This window comes from Chaetomium strumarium (genome assembly GCF_033439665.1).
Source record: "Chaetomium strumarium strain CBS 333.67 chromosome Unknown B0T15scaffold_6, whole genome shotgun sequence".
NCBI lineage: Eukaryota > Fungi > Ascomycota > Sordariomycetes > Sordariales > Chaetomiaceae > Chaetomium > Chaetomium strumarium.
In genome coordinates this window covers 2580260-2600250 of record NW_026944434.1, presented here as the reverse complement: position 1 = coordinate 2600250, position 19991 = coordinate 2580260, and the positions used below count along the sequence as shown (strand labels likewise).

The 19991-nt window shown below is 58.3% G+C and overlaps 8 protein-coding genes across 8 annotated transcripts; 3 read left to right on the top strand and 5 right to left on the bottom strand.

Moving 5' to 3' along the window:
- Positions 1 to 167: 167 nt before the first annotated feature.
- B0T15DRAFT_280540 (Arabinosidase B) lies at positions 168 to 2490 on the bottom strand. Its single transcript, XM_062863572.1, has one exon. It carries the CDS (start codon positions 2073 to 2075, stop codon positions 501 to 503), a length of 1575 nt encoding a protein of 524 aa, XP_062719387.1. The 5' UTR covers positions 2076 to 2490; the 3' UTR covers positions 168 to 500.
- Positions 2491 to 2685: 195 nt separating this feature from the next.
- B0T15DRAFT_560730 (uncharacterized protein) lies at positions 2686 to 3873 on the bottom strand (the record flags this gene model as incomplete). Its single annotated transcript, XM_062870536.1, has 5 exons — positions 2686 to 3315; positions 3448 to 3576; positions 3629 to 3655; positions 3697 to 3813; positions 3856 to 3873. 5 exons carry the CDS (start codon positions 3871 to 3873, stop codon positions 3073 to 3075), a joined length of 534 nt encoding a protein of 177 aa, XP_062719386.1. The 3' UTR covers positions 2686 to 3072.
- Positions 3874 to 4504: 631 nt separating this feature from the next.
- B0T15DRAFT_576914 (uncharacterized protein) lies at positions 4505 to 6224 on the top strand (the record flags this gene model as incomplete). The annotated part of the gene is made up of 4 exons (XM_062871045.1): positions 4505 to 4888; positions 5212 to 5397; positions 5920 to 6036; positions 6198 to 6224. The coding sequence occupies exons 1-4, from the start codon at positions 4829 to 4831 to the stop codon at positions 6222 to 6224; spliced, it is 390 nt and encodes a 129-aa protein (XP_062719385.1). The 5' UTR covers positions 4505 to 4828.
- A 662-nt stretch (positions 6225 to 6886) lies between these two features.
- Positions 6887 to 10124, bottom strand: B0T15DRAFT_513758 (uncharacterized protein; the record flags this gene model as incomplete). Its single annotated transcript, XM_062868064.1, has 4 exons — positions 6887 to 9205; positions 9256 to 9535; positions 9596 to 9933; positions 10050 to 10124. The coding sequence occupies 4 exons, from the start codon at positions 10122 to 10124 to the stop codon at positions 6887 to 6889; spliced, it is 3012 nt and encodes a 1003-aa protein (XP_062719384.1).
- A 593-nt stretch (positions 10125 to 10717) lies between these two features.
- B0T15DRAFT_439265 (DHHC palmitoyltransferase-domain-containing protein) lies at positions 10718 to 12585 on the top strand. The gene is made up of 3 exons (XM_062865886.1): positions 10718 to 11143; positions 11218 to 11371; positions 11429 to 12585. The coding sequence occupies exons 1-3, from the start codon at positions 11055 to 11057 to the stop codon at positions 12467 to 12469; spliced, it is 1284 nt and encodes a 427-aa protein (XP_062719383.1). The 5' UTR covers positions 10718 to 11054; the 3' UTR covers positions 12470 to 12585.
- Positions 12570 to 14018, bottom strand: B0T15DRAFT_540737 (P-loop containing nucleoside triphosphate hydrolase protein). Its single transcript, XM_062869802.1, has one exon. The coding sequence runs from the start codon at positions 13949 to 13951 to the stop codon at positions 12641 to 12643; it is 1311 nt and encodes a 436-aa protein (XP_062719382.1). The 5' UTR covers positions 13952 to 14018; the 3' UTR covers positions 12570 to 12640.
- A 56-nt stretch (positions 14019 to 14074) lies between these two features.
- Positions 14075 to 15049, top strand: B0T15DRAFT_280485 (uncharacterized protein). Its single transcript, XM_062863570.1, has 2 exons — positions 14075 to 14788; positions 14854 to 15049. Exon 1 carries the CDS (start codon positions 14259 to 14261, stop codon positions 14613 to 14615), a length of 357 nt encoding a protein of 118 aa, XP_062719381.1. The 5' UTR covers positions 14075 to 14258; the 3' UTR covers positions 14616 to 14788; positions 14854 to 15049.
- A 155-nt stretch (positions 15050 to 15204) lies between these two features.
- B0T15DRAFT_280499 (uncharacterized protein) lies at positions 15205 to 19195 on the bottom strand. The gene is made up of 2 exons (XM_062863571.1): positions 18751 to 19195; positions 15205 to 18701 (listed from the first exon to the last, which is right to left on the bottom strand). Exons 1-2 carry the CDS (start codon positions 19052 to 19054, stop codon positions 15418 to 15420), a joined length of 3588 nt encoding a protein of 1195 aa, XP_062719380.1. The 5' UTR covers positions 19055 to 19195; the 3' UTR covers positions 15205 to 15417.
- Between the last annotated feature and the right edge of the window lie 796 nt (positions 19196 to 19991).

The following is a 19991-nucleotide window of genomic DNA, read 5'->3' as shown; positions in this document are numbered from 1 at the left end:
AAAATTCGTCTATACCCTTTTTTTGTGGTATGTTGAAACATGGCGAGTTTTGGCGATGGGGGGGGTTTATTAGAAGTGTGACTTTTTTGGCCCTTGGCTTTAGAGTTTAGATGTCCCCAAATCGATGGTAGACAGCGCTTCAACGTTGTGTTATCATCAATATTGTAGCTCCGTCTGTTTTGTTTTCCAACCTGTATTTTGGTCTGCCGTATTTTGGGTCTCTCCCGGGTCTTGGATTTTGTTCTGTGATTTCTTCCTCCAGCAGCAACATGGGACTTGGATGTACAGTACTTGTGCGGGTTAGGGTTAGAGTCGAGACCGTTCACCACCACGTAATCCAGACATTTTCCAGACAAATCAAAATAACTACCTTACCTACCTAGATAAGGTATGGACATTTCATTTTGACTCCTCCTAATCTATCCATTGCCCCACCTTGAATTCCAACACTCCCTACCGTACGCTCCAGCTGCCTTATCAAACCTTAGGTACCTTATTATTCACACAAACCCAGCGCCAACAAACCAGCTCACATCCTCACTGAAACTGGCCGCCGCATCAAAGGGGTGCACCCCACCACCATTGCTTGCCACGTACGCAACATTCGCATAGTGGCGCAGATACCGCGTCGGATAATTCCACGCCCTGATCGAGTGGGTACTACCTCCCTGCTGCTGCCCGTTGTTGAGCGGCGCCAGCGGGCAGAAGGTCGCGTCCTCGCGCATCTGCTTGGTCCCGTCGTCGGCTGCGAGCTGCAGCGCAAAGTTGTAGTGCCGCATGTACCGCCCGGCCTGGTCCTTGGACTCGAACGACACGCAGCCGCTGTTTCCATTTCCATTATTATTGTTATTATTGTTGAGTGCCGAGCGCACGATCCAGGTGGCCTGCTGCTTGAGAGCGGAGCTGCTGGAGGAGGAGGAGACGGCCTGCGTGACGATGCCGTTGGAGCTGTTGTGCACGAGATAGCGGTCGGTGTAGCCCGGCGTGGTGGCGCGCAGGGAGACGGACGAGCCGATGGTCAGGGCGGGCCCGCTGGTCAGCGGCGTCACGACGTACTTGGCGGCGGCGATGTCGGCCTGCACGGCGTTCTCGGTCGCGTCGGACGGGTAGCCCGAGGTCATGGCGCCCTCGTAGAAGGTGCCCTGGGCGCCGTTGCTGTTGTCGCCGCCGATGCCGAGGATGATGGCGCCTTCTTTGCGCATCGGGTTGTAGCCGTTGGCCGGCCGCGCGCCGCTGTAGAAGGTCGACATAGAGCTGGCTGAGGCGGCGTTGGCGCCGCGGATGGCCCACTGGTTGGGCCGCCCCTTGATGGCGGCCGTGGTGAAGCGGTACGAGACGGACGGGTCGCCCGTGTTCTGCCGGGGGTTGACGCCCGAGAAGAGCCCGTTCTCGAGGTCGGCCATGATCCACGGCCCGCTGCCAGAGCCGGAGCCCCACGAGGTGCAGTCGCCGAAGTAGATAGCCTCCATATGGCCGTTGCCTGTGTCGAGGCTGTTGGTCTCGGCGTTGCCGTAGTCGAAGCAGCACGCGCCGTTGTAGTGCGTTCCGTCCAGCACGGCGTACATGCCCTCGGCCGCATCCCCCGTGGCCGTGCCGCTGGCGGCGTTGTTGCGGTAGCCGGTGCCCGGCGACACAAACACACCGTAGGCCTTCTTGCCGTTCAGCGTGACAGGCGCGCCTATTGCGCTGGCCAGGTTGTCGTAGCCATTCGCTTCCGGGCCCTTGAAGCCGCCGGGCGGAGCCTGGGTGAGGTGGTTGCCACGACCGGACTGGTCGTAGATGATGGTGATGAGGCACGTCGTGCTAGCGCAGAAGGAATCCTGCGCCGCGGCATTGGCGACGCCCCCGGCCGAAAGCGGCGAGATGTCGGTCGTCTTGCCGTCCGAGTCTCGTTTTACTTGGTAGAGGCGCCCGCTGTAGGCGTTGTACAGGGCACGAGTGGTACTGTGTGCAGCGACGCAGGGCGTGCCTCCCGAGGCGTAGATGTCGCAGGGGCCCGCGGCGACGAGGCTGCCTGTAGTAGCAAGGCCTAGGGCTAACACCCAGGCACGTTCGAGGCTCGGCTTTGAGAACATATCTGCTAATTGATTGCAGGTTGCTAGGTGTAACGACAGCTAATATATGTTGTGGACTTGTGGACCAGGCTACTGCCCCTTTATAGACCCATGGCATCCCACTGGCCGTCCCGAGCAGGTGGAATCTGAAGACGGTAGTTGGAGGAAATTTGATTCCGCCCCGGGCACTTGGTGTGTTTTTCCGCGTCGTAATACCGGAGTCCCGATCACCACCCTACCCTTCGCTACCACGTACCGAGGTAGGCACGCCAGCAAGCTTGGAAAGTAGGGCAAGGTACCGTACGGCGTACCATCGCCGTGTCAAGGCGACGGCGCCTGATGAAGCCACATGATCTGGGGAACCTAGTGTATGTTCATGGAGTGTTTCGTCCGACCAATGCCAAAAGCCCACCCCAGTCTCCCTTTTCGTAGTGGCCACGGAGGGCGGTATACGTAAGGTAATTAGCCGGGCGATGCTACCGGTACTCAAGGTGACGATGCTTGATTAGCGGAACGATCGACCGCAACCTGTGCGCTTACACCCGCGCCAATCATCTTGGCGGCCAGAAACCTCCGAATGCGACTCTCTCCTCGTAAATGGTAAGAGCGAAATTCCGGAGCGTGTTGTAGTTGGAATCTTCGACTGCCGTGCCAACGGCTTGTCTGGTGTCGTACTGAACCCCAGATATTCTCTATCGATGTTCCAATTCCCCGGTCGACAAACTCTGGGTACGGAGTAGCTGGTGAAGACTGAAGGAGGTAAAGCCGAGTCAGAGGTGCAAACCCCCCCTTCCAGCTTCACCGATGCAGGGAAGACGTCAAATTGTCCGTCGGTCACTCCGATAGGTGGCAAGCAGCTGCTCTTGTATAGGTAGGTGCCTAGTAGTATGATAGTATGTACCTTACTGTGAAGTACTGACTCAATACAGACCAGGTCAACTCACTCCCACAAACCCACGGGCTATCAAGCAGCCCTGGGGCGGAGATTGTAGACCCCGAAGAGAGAAGGTCTCATTGATTACTCGTTCTTCTCGCGGTAGTCGGCGTAATTAGGACTGTGTTCCTCCATCCAATCCTGGACAACTTTCATGCAATCCCGCTTGTTATAGCGCTCGAGGTCGGGCCAACCGTACGCCCGATAGATGTCTGCCAGCAAACCTAGCCGTTCGGTAGCGGCAAAGTAGACCCTACGCAAGCTAATAGGGACATAGAACAGCTGCCGAAACAGGTCCCTGAGGAGCTCGAAGAAATCGGGGATGACCTAAGCCATAGAGTCGGAGCGCCAGTCGGCCTTATCCGCGCAAATGCTGTCGAATCCTTCGTACTCCTTGCCTACGATCGGTTCCCGCAACGGATTTCGCTTCACGCCGTTATAGCACTTATACTAGTACACTATACCAAGCTTAGTATCGAGCAGGAACGCTAGGTTATAGTAGCCGCCCTCGGTAAGGCTAAATATATACGGATACTTATACCGGGGGAGGTCATACTCGGTTAAGACACCTATACCCCCGCCGGATAGCTTGCCGCGGGCGACGCGTTAAGCAATCCGACGCCAATCGGCAAACTTACACTTGCCGGCACCCTAGGCCGAGGCATCGCTAGAGTAAATATAGGGCAGATGGCGGAGCAGCGAGATAACTTCGTCTGTTTTCCCCAGCACACCGATGGTCTCGGCGTTGACCTCGGGCCAGCCCCCTTCGGGCGGTTCGGCAACGTAGCATTCTTTGAGGTACATGCGAGTGAGGAAACGGTAGTACTCGCGGATAGCGGCGATGGTCGCCTCTCGCGATTAGCTAACCTCGTGAAGCTCGGGCATTTCCGCCTCTTTCCCCCCTGGAGCCGCGGAAGTGTGGGTAGGGCGAGTTCTTCCCGTATTGAAGAGGGACTGGATAGGGAAGAACTTAAAGAAGCCAGTGCAGGTTCATTGCCGACCAGGGGAAAGAAAACGAACTTCGAGAACTGGCGGACGCAACAACGGAATCCGTCCGGATCAGGGGTCCGCATCCAGGCCGTCGCGGTGGACCGCCTTGGCAGCATATCGTTCCAAGCCAGGCTGAACGTAAACTTGAACACTATTTTGGTTGCCGTTCTTGGAAGTTCAAAAGGTGTCGACGACATAGGTAGACGTAACCAGCCCGAATAGGTATTCCATAAGTACGGCAATGAAGCCCCTGAAAGTAAACAACCCAGTAAAACTTGATCCCTGCTATACTGATTTAAATCCCACCTTCGGCCTACCCTGCCATGCATTTTTATATCTGCTTAGTATGAGAGCTCTTTACGGACGAATGGCGTGTTCCAAGGCGTCCATAGCGAAGAGGCTAGTTGAATCTGCAGCCTGTCAGGGCCTCGACCAGAGCAAAGGGGTTGGCGGCCCCTAATAAGCACAGCCTCTCTAAGGCACTAAGTACCAGAATGAGCACGATCTTACACAGACAAAAGTAAGGCATCTATATTGACACCCGTTTAGGGAATCATCGCTAAGGGAGAGGAAATGCCGTCTGCTTTGTCCTTCTTGTTGGTAGCCCTAACCCAAGCACCATCTATCCCCTAAATCCCTTGCTCTCGACCGTCGCAACCGAATACATATAATGGCCTTCGCCCCCGCCTCGATATGATAGCATCACAAACGCCGATATTATCAATCCGCCTCCCAATCGACAAAGCATGTATCCAAGAAACAATATCAATCAACGCTTTCACGGAATGCAAGCTTCGCTCGCTCGTCGGAGATCTTCACCTTGTCCTCCTTGAGGCATTATCGTTCTGACATGGTCGACGCGCGGTTGGCGAGTCAGCAGCCCCGCGCCGCTGCCCCTGAGGCCCTGAGGGTACCTACCTCAGACGCGCCCTCCTCGGCTCCTTGGTCCCCTCCGTCGCCAAAGCAGCAAGCTGACTAATCTGCTGAGGACGGCGGACGTGGTTTTACATGTCCGGCCGGCATAGCTAAGGTTCCAAAGCCCCCCGGTTCCTCGCCGCATCAAAGAGATCTTCTATCGTCTCTTCCCGTCTTCGCCAAAGGACTTGGCAACAAGCCGCCATACTTCTCAGCTCACCCTCGCGGCGACGGCGGCGAGCCAGCGTACTCGATCGTGTTAGACCCGTAGATCATACGTACGCAGCCGGCGCGCTGCACACGCCCCAAATCCTGCAGCTTCCCGGCGTCGGGCCCAAGGCGCTCCTCGACAAGCTGAACATCGACGCGGTGGCCGACCAGCCCAGCCTCCTCATCCCTTACAACGTCACCGACAACACCTCACCCAACCTCGGGTCCCTGTCCGACCCCACATACGCCGCCGAAGCACAAAGACTCTACGACGAAGAGAAGACCGGCCCCTACGTAATCACCCGCGGGCTGAGCAACCAACCTCGCCCTCCCCTCCCTGCGCGAAGTCACCACCCCCCTCCCCACCCCCGGCACTGGAAATCCATTCTCGCCGCCGCCCGACGACGGGGACGTACGTTCACATTGCTATCGTGGAACACACCGACGCCGAAGCACACATCTACTACTTTCCTCCGCCCGCTCCTCAGCCGGGGGCGTCGTCGTCGCCAATCAACAGCACCGACAACCCGCTAGCACACCCCGCTGATCGATCGACTTCCGCACACGCTGGCCCGACCCGGTCGACATGGAGCTGAATGATGCTCGCCGCGGTGTGCAAGAGCACAGGGGCGGTGATGGCGCAGCCCCGAGCATGGCTGTTCTAACTTCTCGGGCCGAGGGAGGGGCATGATGTCCCTTCGGGGAAGATGTCACGGATGCAGATGCGGAGGCGTTGAATTGAAGCGTACTCTGAGAAGGGTGGTGGAGCCGAGTAGTAGTGCGCATAGTTATTGTTGTACGGCGACGATGATGAAGCGGGAGTCGGGCGGTGTGGTGGATTGGGAGATGAGCGTGTACGAGGTCGGCGGGTTGAGCGTTGTCGATACGAGCTATTGGCCCCATGGTGCTTACCTCGGCGCCGACGGCGACGACGTATGCGAGTGGGGAGAAGATTGCGGATCGGATTAAGGAGATGTATGGGTTGGCTGAGTTCAAAAGGGGGAGGTGAGGAGGGGAGGGGGTTTTAGGAACTAAGATGTTTGGATTGAAGAAGTTGAACTTGACTAAAACAATATCATATGATGTGCGAGTAGGCTCAGTCTACACCTAGCCTGCTGTAAATTACGCTCACATCTATCATTGTTGTGAACGCTAAGTTAGGTAGGTGGCAAGGCTGCCGTCTGAGTGAAATTACAAATGATGTTCCAAGTGTTACACCGCGTGGATAGCGAAGCAGATGGCAAATTTGAGGTCTCGACTGTATCATCAAACAGCATTCCTACTCTCCTGTTAGTGACATGCCGCCTTGGCCTTCTCCGCACTTGAAATCAGTAGACTTCAGTTGTTGTGTCATCACGATAGCCTCTCAGCTTTTTGTTGATGATAGAACGATTGTAGCTGAAGTCCCATAAAACCCTGCGATCTTCTACCCCTGAGAGTTGTGTCAGAAAGTCCCCCCACGATATTCGTTCTGCCATCGACGACTGCGTCGTTTGTTAGCTCAACCTATCTTGCCTGACACCGCTGGGTGCGCGTGATTGGAACATGCTGACATTTTCCCCTTTGGGACTATTAGTACCTAGTCAACTCCTTGCTCCGACCTCCCCTAACAGATTCGATCACCTCACCATACCGAGTATTCAACACAGCCTCTTTCCCATAACCCAGCCCGACTTTACCGACGACCCCCTTGGTTCCAACTTCCTAAAGATACTACACAACCTGCTCCTTTACTCTTACTCATCCTTACCAGTGCCCCCCATCATCTTAAACCATCAATGTATCAAGACTGATCCCAAGCCCTCAAGTACGGCCACCTCTCCAGCACGGCAAACCCGCCATGCTTCCCCGCAAGCCGCCAAAACACGGCCCTCCGGCCGTCATCATTACCAAAACAAGCCCTGTCCTCCTTCCTAGGCACCACCAGGCCCATCCGGTCGACCCACTGTCCGATGCCCCGGAGCAAGTCGTCCTCCTCCGCCGTCCAGACGCCCGCCATGCTCCACGGGATGCCGTGGCCCTGCGCCACGCTGTCGAGGACGGCGCGCATCTTGCTCTTGTGGGCCGTCGTGAGTTTGGCGGCGAGCGCGACGTCCTGCGGGGGGTAGCCCTTTGAGATGAAGTGGCGTATCGTCGGAAGCGGGTCGATAACCGTACGCATTCCCGGCGGAGCGGAGAAAGGGATTGTGGCTGCTGCTGTAGCCCCGGCGTGGGAGGAAGAGCGTATCTCTGTCATTGCCGTTGGCGGCTTTGGGGGTGCAGCTACGGCGAGGGTGTGGCGCCTTTCGGGGGAATCGAAGACGAAGATTGTGGTTGGTGCGCCGGAGTGGGATGAAAGGGGTACTATTTGCCTGCTTGAGATCGGTGGTCTTGGAGGCGGTGACGCGGCCGGGGCGGAGCTGGGGCCGGCGGGTGCCTTGCCCTTGGAGGTGGACCAGGAGCGCGGTAAGGTTCGGCGGCGGGGATTTTCTTTGGGCGGTTGAGCTCTCGTCGGAAGAATGGATTCGAAGGCATCGCTCGAGTCGGTGGATTTGTCTTCACTCTCGACGGACGGTAGAAGTGGTTGTTTCGTCCACGCGATCCCCCGATCGTCTCGGGAGATGCCCTTAGCAGGAGGGCCTGCATCATCTTCCGATAGCAGCTGGTGGGACGGGGTTAGAAGCTCTTCATCGTCGTTTGCTCCGTCCAGTCCAGACGGGGATGGTAAGCTGTGACCCCCCGATTCAGCGGGCGGCCGTGGACGACCTCGCCTGGTCGGAGTCTCCTGAACGGTAACAGCCGCTCTGGCTCCTGCCGGCCCCTGCCCAGCCCGTCCAGATCGAGCTTCGGGTGTGCAGGGGATCTCACTGCTCGGGTCGTATCGCAGCCTTTTGCTGGCTGAGCTGAGGAATGAGCTAGCGGATAACCCGAAAGATCTCTTCAGACCAAATACTGGGACGGAGGACGGAATGTCGTCTGAGAGCTGTGAAACAGTTTCTTTAACGCCCCCTTCTTCGTCTGTTCTTTGATCCCTCTGCCTGTTCCCCGACTCCTGAACCGGCTCCTCCTCAGTGTCCACATTCATTTCCTGGCCGTCCTGGTCCCCCTCGGTTGCCTGTTCACCCGTTCCGCCATTTTGACTCGTCGTACCGTCTTCTGTATCCTCCCAGGACAATTGCTCAAACTCTCCTACCGCATTCTCAAATTCCAACAGATACTGCTCAAAAGCACCTTTCACCTGCACCGGCGCATCCGGCTGTGCTACCCAGTCAATACCGAGTTCTTCACAGATTTCTTGCCAGTCACGGGATCCATGATGTGGCTGCGCAGTAGCGCCCCTCCAGAGGTCCCATAAATCCACGGTGCGCCTACCAATCTGCACCCAGGGAGCAGGCGCGGCACCGGTAACCTCGTTGAACGCGTTGAAGTAGCGCCAGAAATCCTCTTTTTGGGTAGGGAATTTTGTCTGCACTGGCGGCCGAGGATTAGGAGACGGAACATCAGGAGGACGAAGCGGTTCGGGATCCCGGTCAGGCACAGGTGTGGGAGGGTTGTCTTCGACGACTACCGGCTCGGTCGTATCGAAGCATGTTGTTTCCTCCCCTTCGAGTACACGACGTGTGACGTAGCCTTGAGCTATCGCCTGAAATGCCCTGATGTATTCGCTTGCTTGCCGGATATCCCGCCGCACTGCATAGCCTCTCCAAACACGTTGGACTGTCCTCGCGGCCTGGACCAGCTTCCGTCTGCGTGCCAGCTCCTGCAGCCTGCTGGGTCTTGGGCCACTTGACTTTGGGCTACTGTGCGGCTCGGAAACAACTTTGCTGCGTGATATTGGTTTTATCGGCGGTGTTTGGGGGTTACCAGCAGCGCCGGGGTCCCGGTATGGTTGTGTGGTCGATTTGCCTGGCGGAGTCGCCGTGCTGGCTGGCCTAGTCGACGGGCCAGCGCCAGCGCCAGCGGCAGCTGTGATGACGGAAGGCGTAGTTCTAGACGTGCTGGCTGGCGTAACGGTGGGAAGCCGCTGCACGTCTGGCGGGGGTGCCGGCAAGCCCTCTTCAGGGAGGAAGGCCATCTGTTTAACCCATTTATCACGCCAGGACTGCCAGCCATGCTGCGGATGCTGAGGGAAGTCAGCGGTTGCGCATGCCCTAGGCGCTAGTGCCCACCTACCAGTTGCTCCAGTTCTTTGTAGATCTTGTTGCCCGAGAGCTTCTCGCCCACTCTCTGCTTCTGGCGCACCCAAGTAATGAGAATCTGCTCGTCCTCCTTGGTGAATTTGGCTCGAATGCCGTTGGGCGGCGTTGTGACCTCGGCATTAGGTGTCTTGCTATGTTCGAGGTTAACTGGTTCGCCTTTCTCCGCGGAAAATGGCGGCGAGCGGGAAAGGGGCAGCTCTGGTAGTTGGGTAGGCAAGGCCTCCTCACGGACGAAGGCCAACCTTTTGACCCATCTATCCCGCCATGAGTGCCATGTATGGTGAGGATACTGGGAAGGGTTAGCAACGGCGCACAGTTCAAGTAGCTTGTAGGAACTCCTGACCAGTTTCTCAAGCTCTTGGTAAATCTTATTGCCGGCCAGGTAATCGCCAGCCTTCTCTTTCTGGCGCACCCAGGTCACAAGTATCCGATCATCCTCTTCGCTAAAAGGGACCTTCGTGCCTTTGGCCGGCCTTTTCCCTTCCACGTCGTGTATTCGGTAATCATCGATGTTGGCCAGCTCGCCCTTGGCCACCGAATCCTCAACGTACTTCCACGACACAGATCCCGCAGGGGCAAGTGTCTTCTTGGCATGATCCGCAATCAGCACGTCGGCGTGCTTCTCCAGCAGCACGATCTTGCCGCCATTATCCTGGAAGACGTTAGATCCATGGCGGTGGATGTGGGAGGAGCTGGACCCGAGAAAGAGGGACAGCATGCCTTGATTTTGTCAACGACAGAGCTCCGAGCGGGAACCCTATGTGAAACCCAGAACTTGACCCCGTTGAAGAGTGTGCCCTCGTACTTGCCATTCACTCCTTCGTACACGACAGTAGTTGGCATGGTGGCATTATGGCGAAGTAGAAGTTGAAAGATGTAAATTGCACCCTAACCCTGAAGATACAACGTGACTCTCGGTATGTGTGTGTTGGAGATGGAGCGGTAAATAAACAAGTGAATTTTGGTGCTGGGAACCAAAGTCTCTTCTGTCTGTGTTAGATGGCCGTCAGGGGTGAGATCGCACAGGTACTGCGAGACTGATCTGACTGCCACTTCCGGCTTGTTCAAAAGCACGCATCTATGGCGTGTCTATACGTGCGATTGCTCAAAGTCGTCCGGATGTTTGCGCGTGTGGTAGTCTGAGAAACCCAATAACAAGGCAGTTCCAAGGATCATCAAATCAAATCACAGGGTGTGCATGCTGTGAATCGAGGCAGATGGGAATGAAAGCCAAAGCGGGAGTTGCAACCTGACCGCGTCTTCGCGTGGCATGGTGGGGCAAAATCTGTCACGCTATCACGGGGATTACATAATTTACGGCTCTGTCATGCGGAAGTTCCGGTAATAACGGTGAATGTAGGTATTCGGTAATTTCAACTACATCGAGGCTCAAATGTTACCTCTGGTATTTACATATGAAATACGTTACGCCGCAACCTGAACCAACTCGGCCAGTCCGGCCTATCCGCTCAAGGCGTTAAGACCACATTCGCCACATGTCATAAGTCTAAAGTATCACCCCTACCGATTTAGGTTCCAATATTAGCCTTAGAGCAAGCCAGTTGTATAAGTCATTACTATTCCGTCGTCCTTCCTGCGCATTACTTGTTCCAATCATTGTGTCCGGCTTCCGATTGTGCCGATTGGCCATCACGAACGACCTGCACCACCCCTGAGGTACTGAGTAAACATCCAGCAGCGCATCTGTCACGTCAGTGCAGCTGGATGTAGGATGCCTCTGCTGCCAGATTTATATTACGACAACCGCTCAATATGGGCACAATTGCCACCATCGCCCTCGTCGTGTTGGGCATAAGTTTCATGATCTTTGTGACCTTCTTTGGCCGCCTGCCCGCATTGAGGTACGACGCGTCCAGACTCCGGACCCTCAACCGCAAGGGTCAATAACAGAGAACCATGTTCTGACGCCGTCCAGACACACGCCAGTTGCATGGCTCTACAAGCTAATATGGGTTCTCATACCCAACGGGGCCGCGGGCCTCGACCAGCGGCTCAGCGGAGGCAAGATTCTCACGTCCTGCTCGCGCTTCGGCAACTACCTTCTATATGACCGGCATCCCACCATATTGGTACGACGCTGCCCTTACCGTCCAACCTCGAGTACATGCTAATAACAAACACCTTAGGTCTTCTTCCTCGCCCTACTCATCGGCGGCGAGACGCTTTACCTGCCCGCCGCCTGGCCGCAGTTCAGCCCGCTGGTGAAAGCCACCGCCACCGTCGCCATCCTCCTTCCCTACCTCTTCCTCTACCTCTCTGCCTTCTCTGATCCAGGGTACGTCACGCCTGCCAACCACATCACCGAGATGGCGCGCTACCCGTACGACTTCACGCTCTTCCACCCGGGCGCGGCCTGCTCGACGTGCGGCCTCCTGAAGCCGGCGCGGTCCAAGCACTGCCGCGTGTGCAAGCGCTGCATCGCGCGCCAGGACCACCACTGCATCTTCATCAACAACTGCGTCGGCGCGGGCAACCATCACTGGTTCGTCCTCCTGCTGCTCTCGACGGCGGTCCTGACGCTGTACGGCGGCGTGCTGGGCGTGCGGCTCATGACGGCCAAGATGCGCCTGCGCTTCCCCGGCTGGTCGTACTACCCCTGGCTCTCGCACGACAATCGCGGTGGAGACATGTCTTTCACCCAGTGGCTCATCGTATGGAGCTGGGGGATGCAAGCGGGCGGGGGCGTGGCCTTTGGCGCCGTGACGCTGCTCGCGCTGATGACGAGCCCGTTGGTGTGGGGGCTGTTGGGGTATCATCTGTGGCTGATCTACTGCGGCACAACGACTAATGAATCGATGAAGTGGTCGGACTGGCAGATGGATATGGACGATGGCATTGCGTTCAAGAGGCGACTGGACAGCGGGAGGGTGAAGGATATCAGGGTCGAGCCGGCGTGGACGAGATGGCCTGTGGAGGCGGAGCAGGTGTTGGTGAGGACGGAAAACGGGAGACCGCCGGACCCAGGGACGGATCTGCCCGGCGTCGGGGAGTGGGAGGCGGTGTGGAGGTTGAAGGACGTGGAAAATCTGTATGACTTGGGGTTATGGGATAACTTGTTAGATGTCTTTGTCCCGGGCTTCATGTTCCGGGACCCGCATGTGCCGGTGCCGGAGGCCAGGTTGCGGCGGAAGAAGAGGAGGAGAGCGAGGAAAATCTACCTGGCGTAAGGGAAGTAGAGGCTACGGCTCGTTAGAAATAGACGGTTTCAAGGGAATATCGCCAGCACACACTACGAGGCGTAATAGAGCAACACAATAACTACACTCCGGACCACTGATTTGTCCACCATGATGTACAAGGTATTATTTCATCTTTAATTACAGGTCTTCTTACACATATCAGAACAGACTTTGGCGCCCTGCGCTGCCCGGTTCCCCTTGGCTGTCCGCCGCCTTCGGCTCGCTCGACGAATACGCCCACTGGATCTGGTCAAACGACACAATCTTCTGGGTTGCAGGCGAGGGCGGCGCGGGCTGCAGCACCCTGTCGTCCTTCACGAGCCCAGCCATCTGGCAGATTGCCCACCTCGCCCCGACTACCCCGACACCGGAACCGTCATTGTCCGGATTCCCCGCCGACGTCACATAGATCTCATTCTGCCACCCGTTCTGGGCGCCCTCAAGCCACGTCAGGCTCTCCTGCTCCGCCTTCCTCAGCTCCTCCCACACGCTCAAGCACAGCTGCTCCACCTTAGCGCGATCCCTTCCCAACTTATCCGTCTTGGTCAATACGACGGATGTCTTCACCTCTGCATCCCTCAACATACCCAACACCATCCGATCCGAGTCCTTGACCCCCGACACGGCATCAATCAGCAGCACCGCCCCCCTCAGCATCTCCCTCCTCGCCAGATACTTCCTGATCTCCACCCCCCATGAAACCTCCGACCCCAGCCCATACCCAGGCATATCCACCATTATGAGCCTATGCTGCGGCGGCTGTTCCCTAGGCAACCCTCTCCTCTCTGACCTCGACAAGCCACCCTCCTTCAACCCCTGCGCATGCTCGGCAGCACGCTCCAGCGCATCGCGCCGCTGCTGTGTCGACGGCAGCCCAAAGCCATACGCATTGATCGTGGTGGTGCTCCCCGCGGTCTTGCTCGTGAGCGCCAGGCCGCGCAGACGTGCGCCGCGACCGTGGGCCCGCGCCGCCGCCGCGGCCTCGAGCCCGGCCAGCGCGTTGATCAGCGTCGACTTGCCGACGTTGGAGCGGCCGAGGAGGCAGACCTCGGGCGTGTGGGTGTTGGGCGGGATTTCGAGGAAGCGCGACGCCGAGTAGAGGAAGCGTCGGGGGTGTGCGACGAAGATGTTCTGTGCGGCAACGAGGGAGACGCTGTCTGGGGCTGGGGTGCGGATCGCGCGGGGAGATGGGTCGTTGGATGGCGGCGGAATGTAGGAGTAGAAGCCCTGGCGGCGGTTGATATCTTCCTTGTTGCTGCCTTCTTTTGTGCCAGGGCCTCTGTGGGCCGCAGCTTTGGCCTCTGCTTTGGCCTCTGCTTTGACTCTGTTCCGTTTGGAAATGACCGGTGGGTTGCGGAATGTGGGGGCCGAGGTTGAGAAGGGCTGTGCGAGTAACGGTCCGGGCGCTGGCGGATGTCTCGTGCAGACATATAGTAAGCTTCTTGGTGATGGTGTCCTTAAGCTTGCCATGGCGTCAAAGGCTGCGCATGCGGACCTCGGAAGGCGCCTTTGCTGGTGTTGGTTGAGAGAGCTGCTGAGGATCGCGATAATCTTATCGCAGATAATTCCAAAGGCCAATCTTGCCTGCCGGGACGCGGGAGGGCGATGCCCCGCGAGATAAGGGTTAGGGGACAGCTTCAACTGAACTATAATCATCGCAGTTTTTGATGTCGCTGCATCTGAGTCCCGAGAAACCCTCCACAGCCAACGACGCGCCTTCGGTCCAACCACCTGAAAACAGATTTTGAAGACCGGCCAAGTGTCTCTCACCATCAAGATGGCAACTCCGCAAACAACGCGCTCAACCCTCCTTTCACTATACCGCTCCTTCCTACGCGAGCTCCCACCACGACCGATCCTCTCCTCGCCCCGCGCGCCCCTGCACCAGCGCCTGCGCGACAATTTCGAGTCCTCCCAACCCAGCAGCGAAAGCAGCAACAGCAGCGGAGATCTCCTAGTCGCCCAAGCAGAACAGTACCTCGCCTACCTGCGCGCGCAACGCACCTATGCGACCCTCCTCGAGCGCTACAACCCGGGCATGGGCTTGGACGAGGAGGAGCGGGTCCGGCTGACGGCGCGGAGGGTGGGGATGGATCTTCCTGAAGAGTACGGCGTTAAAGGGGAAGGGGAGTAGGGGACGAACTAACTAAAGGGGTCGAGGGAGGAGATGGAAACGACATACGTACTACGCACTAGTCTGGAAGGCTTGGGTAATGAATAATGGGACTCTGGGTTGGCTGGACGGCGGCGTTTTGGCGAAGGTCTAGCACCATTGGGGTTAAGTTCTTCCATGGGTTGACTATCATGGTATGTGTTATCCACGAGGAGCCGCCTGGCTAGTGACGCAGGGAGCAGCTGACACCGGCCCCCAGGCGAAGAGGGAGACCGAGAAGGGAATGAGCTGTCACCGTACATGCAATGGCGTGCTCTCCACTTCTTCCTCCTATCTGCTATTGATGTACTCGATCCGGACCGGAGAAGAATGATGATATGTTGATATCCAGCATCCATTACCTCCCCTGCTCGGTTATGCTCTCCTTTCAGTGGCCTGAGGTACCCAGGTATCCAGAGAGATTGGGCTTTTGGAACAGCATTTTACCCCCTCCATGTTAGGTAAACAAACTCAAAATCGAAGAATCGAGTCCCTGACTCCCTCAAAACAAGCCTCCCAGTAACAAAACAAACCCTTCCCAATCATATGCTTCATGATCCATCCTACCGTTATCAATGAGCTCCAAAACAGGGGATGATGAAAGGGTATCTATCAATAGACAAGCATCCGCATCAAGGATATCGAGCCTGACACAGCAATTTCTGCTCCCATCCGCACAGGCGAAGCCAAAGCAACACATCGTTCCCTCTTCGTCCTCAGAAAAGGATGTAAAACAACTACACCGCACGGACAAATTCCAAAACCCGAACCTTCTTCACCCCCTTCACACACCGCCCACACCGCCCTCCTCAAAACTCTCATCCCACCCGCCCGTCTCTAACAACCAGCCGCCAACCCGCTCCTTGACGCTGCCCACCGTCTCGCCGAGCGCGCTGTTCCACTGGTCCTGCACGACTCTCACCTTCTCCTTCAGGTCGTCCGTCAGCCGTCGGGCCTCTTCCGCCTTCATCTCCTCGACGCGCGCCGCATCGCGCCCGTCGTTCTCCATCACCCTTGCCTTGGCCGCCACACAGGCCTCCTTCACCTCGTGCAGCAGACACAGCAGGTTCGTCTGGCTCTCGATGAACTGGTACGTGCTCTTCTCGGCGTGTAGCAGTAAGCTAAAGAGGTATTGCAAGGGGTGGTCGTGGTAGCTCGGGTTCTCGGCGAACTCAGCGGCGGGGATCTGGATGTGGAAGCCCTCGAGATGGTCGGCGGGGATCTTGTCGAGCAGGCGTTTCAGGGGCGGGGCGATGTCCCAGAAGGCGTTGAGCTGCACCTCGACCCCGCGGACGACGGTTTCCTCGACCACGTCGCGGAACTCCTGCGTGCGGTGCAGCACTTCCTCGGAGAAGGCTAGTGCGCGTTTGGCGGCGTCTTCGACGAAGAAGGCTTCGGCCGAGCGCACCTTGTCGTCCTGCCCTGCAAGGCGGTAGGGGACCAGGACCATGTCGCGGTAGCGGTCGTTGCGGTCCGAGAGGAGGTCGTAGAGACATCGGTGCAGGGCTTCGCGCGCCTCGAAGATCCACTTGAGGAGGGTGAGTTTCTCGAGGAGCTCGGGCTGCTCGTCGCCTTCTTCTTGTGGCAGATTGGGGTTGGACTCGTGTGTTTCGTCGAAGAGGCGACTGCGGAGGGAGGAGAAGAGGTCGGTGGCTTTCGTGATGCGGGTTTGGAGGATCTCGTTGACGGGCATGACGACGTCGGTCTGGAAAGTGTCAAAGTCTTTCTTCTCGAGGTCTTTCAGGGCGGTGTGCTCGTCGGCCTTGGCGTCCGCTTCGATGGCGGCTGCGTCGGCATAGCTCATGGCGCCGGACGAGATCTGCGCCTGCAGGTGCTGCCGGAGGGCTTGCCGCCGCTTCCTGGCGGCCTCGGCTGCTTCGGTACGGAGCTTGGTACTGCTCTCTTTGAATCGCTCCTTGATTTCATCTATCTCGGTCATGTCGCTGATCACGCGCACGGCGCTGCGGGTCTGAGCCAGTTCGGGATGGCTGTTGTTTACCGCAGGATGGTGGCGCGGATACGGCGGTGGCAGCGTCACGAGCCGCGAGACGTCCAGGTGGTCCGGGTTTGGCGTGGCTGGTGCGGACGAAGATGACAGCGAGCTGCGGGAGAAAGCCTGAGGCGTACTCGCGGGGTCCTGGTCATGCCATCCCGTCTTCTCCGGGGGATATGACGTGCGCTTGCTCGATCCGGGAGCGGGTGATGAGCTCGGTTCGTCGACCCACTGTAGCGCCTCGAGACCTTCCTTTGGGACACCCATGTACTTGGACTCCCTCTTTGACCTCTCTATCCTCGGGCCCGGGGCTCCCGTCGAATCGGCTTCCCACCAGCGGCTTGCCGGCCGTCCTCGAGAATCCTCCTCGTCGACTGCATCGCTGACGCTCATGCTCAGGATCGGCGACAGGGACGGCATGTAATTGGACGTCTGCCAGTTTTGGTTGGCCGGCGACCCCGGAGATGGCGGTGCATGCTGGCCGGATGTCGGTGTTCCGGCTCCCAGCACAGATCCGATAGACCCGCGGTGCGATCGGGGCTCGGACGACTCCGGTGTTAGTTCCACGGTCCCGCTGGTGGCTGAGTTGGTCGATTCCCGTCTCGCAACCATCGGTCGGAACAAGTCACGGGTCAGGTCGAGTATCTCAGAACCCATGGCGCCGATGGCTGCCCCGTACCGTTCCCGCCGTATCCTCGACTCGCTGACGAAGAACTCGGCAAACAACCTAACCCGTTCTGCATCGTTGACTGCGGCTGCCTCTCTTTGGGCGAATGTCGTAAAGCGCTCGATGGTACCCCGGGCAAATTGCTCCGTAGTCTGGGTAATGGCCGTTTGTTTCGTCAGCGGGTGTGCCGGGGTGTCCGGGCCTAGCCCTCGCTGCGATGAGGACGATCGGCTCCCCGTTGGAGGGGTGGGCAAGGCCTTCGGCGCGAAGGCGGGACGGACTTCGGGTTGCTTTCCGGCTGCGTTGGGCGATAACATTGTTGGCGTCACTTGGCCCGACAGACCCTGCATCGAACCATCGGCACGTGGAGTTCGTGATTCTGGCCCGCTTTCATGCGACTCGGCAGTCCTGGGAGTCTCGCTCGTTCTCCCTGTCCGGGGCGTCCCGCGACTGATGGTCAAGCGTCGCTGTAATCCTGATGGCCCTGGGATCACTATGTCAGACAGAGGTTGCGGTCTCGCTGCCGCATCGATTGGGTCCCGTGTTCCCGTCCTCGTCCGGCTCTCGCTCCTTCTCTCCAGCAGTGTCTTCTCTCCTCGCACAGCAGGGCTCCTAGTCAAACCCGTCGACGGACTCCCAGATAGGACGGATTCGGCCTGAGAGCCGGCGGTAGAGTTTCCAACACTGGAGGTCTCTGCCCCTTGTACAGCTGCAGTATTGGGCGACTCGGTCTGCGGCGGGGTGGGGCCCGGCATGTTGTCGCCTTCCCTCCAATTTGCCGGCGTAAGTGGAACCGGTCCCAGCGCGGCTACTCCGCTGGGGGGAGGTCTACGGGTCGGTGGTGAGACAACCGGATCGCTTCCCAACGTAACCCGTTGGGCGCTTTGAGACCTCGATGCCGATGGTGCAGGCCCGGGCGGGGGCGGCGGTACGGGCATGTGAGCGTCCCATCGGACCTGGGACGAGGAGCGCGACCGCGCTGACGTTGGCGTGGACACGGCCGGAGTCGACGCTGCTCGTCTTGCACCCGGAGCCAAGCTCTGAGTGGCATCCGACTCGACCCCGGGCGGTATCTGGAGCGTCAGGGGCGCCGGGTGGCTGGGGGTCGCCCGCGTTAGCATACTAAAAGACCTCGAGTGCGGAGCTTGCTCTGCCGGAGGACTTGTTTGTTCCGTTTCCCGCCTCCTCCCGAATGACGGGAGCCCGAACCTCCTCTCACGTGAAGCGCCTCTGGTTCCGGGCGGTGGGGGGAACGATGGGTTGGCGACTGGTGATTCCGTGACTGCCCGCTGAACCGGGGGAGGAGGGGCCCTGGCAACGGATACGTTGGCCACTTGCGCCTGGTCGAAGGCCATGCTCATCGGCCGGCTGCGCGGAGGGGAGTAGGGTGGTGGCGGGAGCGGTGGCGCTTTGCTCCTGTCAGTCAAACGACGTCGGCACCGTGGAGGTGAACTTACTTTGAGGGTCCTGAAAAGGCTGAGCAGCTTGTACATACTGCTGTACATGCTGCGGTTGCAAATGTGGCATCCGATCCGGAGCAGGACCGGGCATTGGCGGAGAAATCCATTCCTGCGGATTATACGGCTGGATGGCGCTCAGCGGAGTCTGACCGGATGAGAAGGCGCCGTGGGAGCTCACAGACAAGGCCGACACTGGCGTGTTGGCGGCGTTGTGGTTATGGTAGGCCCCCAGCGACGCCGTTAGCAGGGGGTTTAACCCGGCGCGCAGACGGGCGGTGGGATCTCGCGAAGAACTCATCATGGCGGGCCAGGCTTTTGGAGGCTGGGGCTTCGGGGCACGAGTCCCGTCTCCGACGCGTAGCTTGCTGTCCTGGAAACCCCTAACGGACAGCGAGAAGCTTCTGATACACCAGGTCGTCTCAAGGCGACACCGGAGACAGACCGCGCCGACACGTTCACCGATCCATTCACGGTCGGGGCTATATCTTTGCGCAGTCGTCCGTCAGGTCGTACCCGCCACCAAAGCGACGCTCGCTTGAAATCTCGGTGATTGTGGCGGGTGAACCGGCCGAAGCTTTTCTCTATCGCCGTCGTCCTCCCAAGCGCGGCTGTGGCGCAAGGTGGTGCGGGCTACCAGGCCGGAGCGGGAGGTGGGAGCGTGGCAGGTTAAACAGGATTGCTTCCGGTCCGACAGCCAGATCAAGCAGAGGCTACCGTAGACGCTGCAGCCTATCAGCACCCTGGTGTGGGAGTGCTGCCGGTGGATAGATTAACTATCGAGCCTGCATTGAAAAGCGGGAGCCCCCTCCCGCTTGATGTTGGACTGGCTGTCCGTGGTGGGCAGCCTTGGCGACTTGCAGAATGGTCGAGGGAGGGGTTGTGGTCAGTTTTCGAGAGGAGGCCGCACAGGCTGCCCCTGCAATGGTGTAACCTGTCGCGTCGTGACTCGTAGGAGGCTAGGATGCAACTGCCCAGTCTTCCAATGTTGAGAGCCGTTCGTCATACGTTCAATTGCAGCGGAAAGTAATTAGCTGTACTAGTATCCTGAGAGACGTGTGTCTCGTTGTTTACCAGCCGACGCCAACGGCTGCTTGCCGTACTCGTCCAGCAAGCGAATTTGTCTCAGGAGGACGAACCGAACCCCGTTTCTGTTGGGGTCAAACACGCGGAAGAGCAGACACACCGGTCTTGGGTTGCAAAGTTCAGGGATAGCTACGCCTTGCTCGAGTGCGTGACAA